A 6,916-nucleotide genomic window follows, 5' to 3' on the forward strand; every position below is an offset into this window, starting at 1 on the left:
GACAGAGAGGAGGAGAAAGATGACAGAGCAGAGGAAGCCTGATCACTTTCTGCTGCTTCTTGAAAGCAAACAGACAAAAAAAAAAAAAAAACCACACCACCTCACCCAATCCTGGATGACACAAAACTCTTCAGACATTACGCATGCTGAAGTTGTTTGTTTGTTTGTTTTTTTTTTATTAGAAAATCTGCAGTTACTTCAGCTCCCAGGTAAGGTTTTCATTGTGTATGTGAAAAACTAACAGGGAGAGCGTGTACCCAGAGCTTATCAGGATGCCCTTCTGGCTATTAAGCAGAATTTTCATTTGGTTGAGGCTCATATAAGGTTGTGTATGAAATCGGAATTATTGATCCTTGGACTTCCAGGTGCGGTCTGATGTCCTGACACTGTTGGTGTGCTATTGGTGTAGATCATATGTTTATATAGTTTTTATATAGTTGTCTTATACCCCTTTTTTTTTTTTTTTTTTGACTCTCCTCCTGCCTTCGGCCCGCAGACAAAGCGTGCAAATGTCCCTCTAGGGCTGCGTTCTGCCCTACGTTACTCCAGGAATGGATCTGGCGGACTCGGCAGTGTTAAATTTACGGCTCGCTTTTTCCAACCTAAATTACAGTCCCGTGATCCCAACTCCCGCGCTGACACCGGCGCCGCGGGGCGGAGCGTTGGCGCGCTAAGGGACGGCCCCGCCCTCCGGCCGGGAGCCCCGCCCTCCCCGCCGCTTCCCATTGGCCAGGGAGGCTATATATAGACGTCACGCGGCGGCGGCCTTCCTTTCCGTTCCGCGCCCGGCCAGGCCTCCACACGGCGTTGTCAGCGTGAGTGCGGCCCGCGGCTCGGGGGTGGCGGTGCCTGCGGCCCGCGGCGCTGGCGACGGGCCTCTGCGCGCCCCTCCGCCATGCCGTGGGCCCGGAGCCGGCAAGGCCGCGGGGAAGGCCAAGGCCTGCCGGGTGGTGGTGGATGGGAGGGGGAAGAGGAAGAGGCAGAGGCGTCCGGCGCGGCCAAGATGGCGGCTGGGGCTCCTGATGGGCGCGTTGGCCCGGGCCCTCGTGTGGCGGAGGGAGGTGGGAGTTCCCGCCTGGCTGAGCTGGCTGCTTGTGCCCGCAGGTTCCCTGTCGTCGCTTCCAAAGGGAAACCCCACAATGTCCGGAGGTCTCGATGTCCTGCAGATGAAGGAGGAGGATGTCCTCAAATTCCTCGCTGCCGGCACCCACCTGGGAGGCACCAACCTTGACTTTCAGATGGAGCAGTATATTTACAAAAGGAAAAGCGATGGTAAACCCGTAGGATTGGGTGGCCCTGGGTGGGCAGCGGGGATTTTGTGGGCACAGCTGAGGAAAGCAGGAAGGTGCTCATGCTTGAGCTCCTTAGCAGTTTCTCCATGGCCAGAAAGGTGCAGATGTTTTACGTGATTGAATCATGTTACTTGGAGAAGTAGGATGAAATACAAATTTCAGAACTTGGCAAATCAATCACAGCTGGTGCTGTGCTGGTTCTTGACTATAGTAACAAAATTGTTCTAATGTCTCAGTAGTAATTTCTGGTGCTCCTTTGCAATGTTCTTCAGTCTGAGTTGTACCCTCTTAAAAGATTAAAGCTTATACCTGGTTGTGGTTCATGTTAATAGGTGCTGGAAGTGTGCTATGTTAAAACCATATGGGAGGCTTTTGCTTGGAATAGCTTTCCACTAACTAGAATTTTGGAGTAACCACAGCCATGTGACAGGTTTAATGGCAGAAGAGTATGATCGTCTTTTAGGATCTTGTATTTGCTGGTTGTGTTAAAGCCTTTTGTCACCAATAGGTATTTACATCATCAATTTGAAGAGGACCTGGGAAAAGCTCCTCCTGGCAGCCCGTGCCATTGTTGCCATTGAGAACCCAGCTGATGTGAGCGTCATTTCTTCTAGAAATACTGGACAGGTATGGACATTTGTTGGTCACTAAGCCTGCAGTCTTGGGAGCAGGACTCTTGCTGTGCATCATTGCCTGCCAGTGGCAGCTTGATGATAAAAAGGAGTAACACAATTTTGGCTCTAGGAGCGCTTTTTTGGAAGCATGTTTCTTGTGTTGCACTTGCAGCTTAGAAGACATCAGTTGAAACCCGCCCCCCATTTCTGTAGTTTCAGGACGTTTTACAACTTATTTTTCTTTCCTGTCCTTCTTTGGGTACTTCCTGTTGGATTTCTGGCATTTATAATTAGAATAAGTGCCTGATACAAAAGTTTTCAAAGAAATCACTTATTCTCTTATTGAGCAGGGTATAGCAACTAATATATTTTTAATTTCATCTCTATAGATTTTTAGCAAATAAATTCTGTCATGGAAGGAGACACAGCCTTTAATTAAAACCTAATTAGCCACTGAAGTTTTTCTGCAAACTTAGTATCTTTTGAGTAGTGCAGGTGGTGCCACAAACATCCAGGGAGATTATGAATGACATGGGGTGGATTTACGAAGGAAACGCTTGGGTTCCTGTGGACTTGACCTGCACACTGTTAAAGCTTGGTGCCGAGGCCAGTTTCTGGCCAATGAGCTCTCAAGTGTCGGAAGTGTGCTACAGCAAACTGGATGGCAGGGTTTTCGCTAACGCCAGGAGAGGAGGTCCCTCTATGAATGGAGTTTGATAGTAGGCCCTGCCACATGCCCAGCTGTCTGATGCCTGAGCGGTTAAAAGCTGTTGTGAGTAAGAACTGCCAACTGTAATTTTAATGGATGCAGCTAAAGTTTGTGTATATTTACTACTGAGCTTTTCCTGTAGTCCCTGAAGTTATGCTGCTGGATAATGAAAAGATGTAGAAATAATGGAAGAAAGTTTGCTTTGATTTATTCGTAAGCTGTTTGTTTTATCCCCCCTTTCATGAATTGACTATGAGACTTCAGAGAAGAGCTTGCAGCTAATTTGAGGGGAAAATAAAAGCTTTTTTCTGTATGCTGACTTCTTGCTCTGCTGGTGGATATGATCTTTTTCACTGCTGGTGTTGGTGTAACTATTTTTAAAAGCATTTTTATTTTATCTCATTCTGAATGCAGAGCTGTTGGTGAGCACTGATTTCACAGGAATTGAAACAAATAGTTCAGTTAAATTTCTTGTGTGTTCACTGACAGCATACCTGGGTGACGCAGTTAAAATGCAGTTTTCCTGCTTCACCTCTGCTGTGGTCCATTTTGCAGCGTGCCGTTCTGAAGTTTGCTGCTGCTACTGGGGCTACGCCTATTGCTGGACGTTTCACCCCCGGTACCTTCACAAATCAGATCCAAGCAGCTTTCCGTGAGCCACGACTCCTGGTTGTTACGGACCCCCGGGCTGATCATCAGCCACTGACAGAGGCATCTTATGTCAACATCCCCACCATTGCTCTGTGCAACACTGACTCCCCGCTGCGCTATGTGGATATTGCTATTCCCTGCAACAATAAGGTAATGGCTTTGTTGTAGCATTCAAAACTGCTTCTTCCAGAGCATGCCCTAGGTTGCAAGGTGGATGCTTTCTGCAGGGGAGGGTTGGCTTGTATCTCGCATGTCTCCTGGGGTAGACGAGCTAATTAAGGCCTCTCGCAGGCTAGCAGGTGGGTGGGGAGGGAGAGATGAACTGCACACAGTTGGAGCTTGGAGCTGAGGCCAGTTTCTGGCCAAGGAACTCTCAAGTGTAGGACGTGTGCTATAGTAACCTGGCAGGACTTTCGCTGACACCATGAGGGTCTTTGTGGCCCACTGAGTGGAGTTTGATAGTCGTTCTTGCCACAGTTTATGAATATGAATGAAAGATCAAGTGAACTGATGAGGAAACTGCTCTGAAATGTTACCTTGCCAGAAACCACCTGATAGGTGAAGTCTATGGATATGGGGAACTATCTTTGGTCTCTATCTGGATGTTGTTGTTTGCCAAAACTAATGCCAGCTGAATCTGAGCATGTGTGTAAGATTTGCTCGTTTGGTCAAGTTTTCTATTTCTTCATTCTAGCATATGTGATGAGCTTAATCCCTGTCTTTTGGGCAACATTGATCTGGGGTAGTAAGCAGTAGGAAATTCCATAGCAGGAGAATTGCTTCAGGCTATGCTGTATACAGCAAATTCAGATGCTGGTGATTTAAAGTGTGCTGCGATTTCTGCAGCGACCTGAAAATAACACTGGGAACTCCAAAAGTTGCATTTTCCTGAGTTGGAGTATGTAAGTCTGGGCATTAGCGAGTAATGCCTTTCTCTTACCGAGCAAGAACCTTGGATTGAATGCAAATAAGTCTTCTGATCTTTTAAAGAAAAACTGTGTTTTCAAAGGTTTAGCTTTACAGGAAATCTTAGGTACTTTCTTCTGTTCCAGGGAGCCCATTCAGTGGGTCTGATGTGGTGGATGCTGGCTCGGGAGGTCCTGCGCATGCGTGGCACCATCTCCCGTGAGCACCCATGGGAAGTCATGCCTGACTTGTACTTCTACAGGGATCCCGAGGAGGTAGGAGACCTCTGGAAGGAAGCGTGGCTGTGCGAGATGTCCTGCTTGTGCTCCTGTCCCGTGGTCCTTGTGTGCCTGGCTGTTGTGAGGACAGGTTTTGCCAATATAATAATTGCACTTCACACTTTAGGTGGTGGTTACTTAGTCTTGCCTGTTGTTGGTTGGTGCATATTGTCTGGTATGGGGTAGTGAAGGGTGGTGAGGTGTTTCTGGGAGACTTAGGCTGTGCTTTTCTATTGCAGATCGAAAAGGAGGAGCAGGCTGCTGCTGAGAAAGCAGTTACAAAGGAGGAGTTCCAGACTGAATGGACGGCCCCAGCTCCTGAATTCACTGCTCCTCCTCAGCCCGAGGTTGCAGATTGGTCTGAGGGAGTGCAGGTCCCGTCTGTGCCCATCCAGCAGTTCCCCACTGGTCAGTTTGGGGGACGTCTGTGGAAAGTGGGGTATGTGTTGTAGTGGGTGGGGAGGAGCTGGGGCGTACTAAGCATTGTTGTTTTTGTAATTGCAGAGGACTGGAGCGCCCAGCCTGCCACTGAGGACTGGTCAGCTGCTCCCACGGCCCAGGCTACTGAGTGGGTTGGCACTGCAACGGAGTGGTCGTAACTTCAGTCCCGCTGTACTGTGAGAGAAATAAAGACTGGTTTAATACACACTGTGCTTGGTACTGCTTTTTTAAAACTTGTTGGCAGGTGAAATACATGGGTAGTATGGGGTGCAGTCCTTGGCCAAGGGTGGGAGGGTCTGTAAACTGCTGGTTCACCCCTTTTGGGTGGAGTTTTGGGGGCTCTGGGCTCTGGCCCTGCCTGCCACAGTGTGCTGGGCTGCCCACCCTCCCTGGAGGGTAACAGTGCCTGGGGCGGGGGTCCCATTTCCTGCTTTCTGTGGCTCTACATTCCCTGGTGACTGGGCAGCTCTCTCTTGGCCAGCGGGAGGCCAACTGTAGTCCTTCCAAAGGTGAGGGTGGGTGTCACAGGGTGATGTCACGGGTGGGGTTGCTTTTCCTGCCAGGATTGGTGGGTGGATGAATCTCTACTTGCCCCAAATGGGTGCTCCATCATGCCTAGCTGGGGTTTCACTGGTGAAATGGTCCCAGGTGTGGGTGAGCCTGGCCATGTGGTGTGGAGCCCTTGAGTGGAACCTGCTCCCGTGGTGAACCACCAGTTCTAGTGTCTGTGTTAGTGATTTCTGCCTCAAAAATACTGCGGTAATCCTCAAAACTAATTTAATTCATCTGCTTTAATGATTTTGAGGATTATAGGGTTTCTGTGATTAACAGCGATAATGGGAGGCAGATTCTTCACCAAGAAAAATGGGCATTTTGTTGGAGGTGGAGATATATTCACATTGGATCGCCTTTTCCATGTTGTGGTCTCACTAGTTTTTTCTAACTTCAACCATGGCAATCAACCTGTAAAGCATGTATTGTTTTTCCTTAGCGCATGTACTTGTTTGCTTTTACTGTAAGGTGCATATTAATGTCAAAAAGCCTAAAGTAAGTGTGTATATTATTGCACAATACCTGTCCAAAGGAATCTGATCTTTTTTCTTGTTGTCTTTACCTGTTAGATGCAAGGCAACTAAAGATATTGTTAATAATTAATAACTTTTAACCAAGAGGCATGTGAGCACTTCGCTATTTGGCCCTGAAAGGGCCCTTCCCATTCTGTTTGTGCATTATGTTTTTTTTTGACGCGTGTTTTCTGGCACATCCTTGAGTCCTCTACTTTCCCACACCCAGCAGTGGGAGGCTCCATCCTGCCACCTGAGGTCTGTCATCACCTGCCAGGTTCACTGTGGGGATGTGGGGTGGGTGCTGTAGCTGGACCAGAGGCACCCTGTACAGCAGCTGCTGATTCGCTCCTCAGCTCCAAGGTTGCCCGAAATAAGTTGTTGCCCCGGTCTTTCTTTTTACCCTCCCACATTAAAAGTTTCCCAACTCGGAGCACAGGCTTACCCCTCTGTTCTTTGAATCACTGCTATTGCTGTGTCACCATTGTCCCTGTTTTGTAGCCTCTTTCATGTGAATATGTTCCAGATATTGAGAATATGGTGGTCATCAGACAGCTGTGTCGGTGATGGGGCTGTTTTAAATTAGCCATAGCTGCATCTGAGTACTTGGTACTGAAGTATTTCTGGCACGTTACTGGAATGTGATTGCTTTCACCTAAGGATTTCCTAAAGTATCACTTTGACTTTAATGATAAGTGTCTTTTTTTAGGACCAAGACTTCCAGTATGAGGTGGATCCACGCAGCCTGGGAAAAGAGGGTCAGGAGCTGGATCTCTGCATGAGGATTCAGAACTACCTTTTTGGGATAACTGAGGTGGGGTGGGAGAGCTTATTTGACTGGAGCCGTGCAGAGGGGCTGAATAGCAGCCCTTTAGAAAAGGAGCTGGCCTTGGCTGCAGCAGCAGAGGGCATGTGTCAGGAAAGCTGTTTCTCAGCATGCCTGGGGCACAGGGGAGGAGAG

The 6,916-nt window shown here is 48.3% G+C and overlaps 1 protein-coding gene across 1 annotated transcript; it reads left to right on the forward strand.

The window, feature by feature from the left end:
• Window positions 1-782: 782 nt before the first annotated feature.
• Window positions 783-5,096, forward strand: RPSA (ribosomal protein SA). The gene is made up of 7 exons (XM_082498852.1): window positions 783-815; window positions 1,105-1,272; window positions 1,801-1,919; window positions 3,171-3,416; window positions 4,319-4,447; window positions 4,690-4,858; window positions 4,955-5,096. The coding sequence occupies exons 2-7, from the start codon at window positions 1,140-1,142 to the stop codon at window positions 5,047-5,049; spliced, it is 891 nt and encodes a 296-aa protein (XP_082354978.1). The 5' UTR covers window positions 783-815; window positions 1,105-1,139; the 3' UTR covers window positions 5,050-5,096.
• The last annotated feature ends 1,820 nt before the right edge of the window (window positions 5,097-6,916 follow it).

Source organism: Vanellus vanellus, assembly GCF_965231255.1.
Source record: "Vanellus vanellus genome assembly, chromosome: 2".
Classification (NCBI taxonomy): domain Eukaryota; kingdom Metazoa; phylum Chordata; class Aves; order Charadriiformes; family Charadriidae; genus Vanellus; species Vanellus vanellus.

Excerpts from the sequence above, each read along its gene's own strand:
- RPSA (XM_082498852.1), top strand. The coding sequence starts at position 1,140 with ATGTCCGGAGGTCTCGATGTCCTGCAGATGAAGGAGGAGGATGTCCTC. Across the intron at positions 1,273-1,800 it reads TTACAAAAGGAAAAGCGATG|GTATTTACATCATCAATTTG; the intron begins GTAAACCCGTAG and ends TGTCACCAATAG. Across the intron at positions 3,417-4,318 it reads CTATTCCCTGCAACAATAAG|GGAGCCCATTCAGTGGGTCT; the intron begins GTAATGGCTTTG and ends CTTCTGTTCCAG.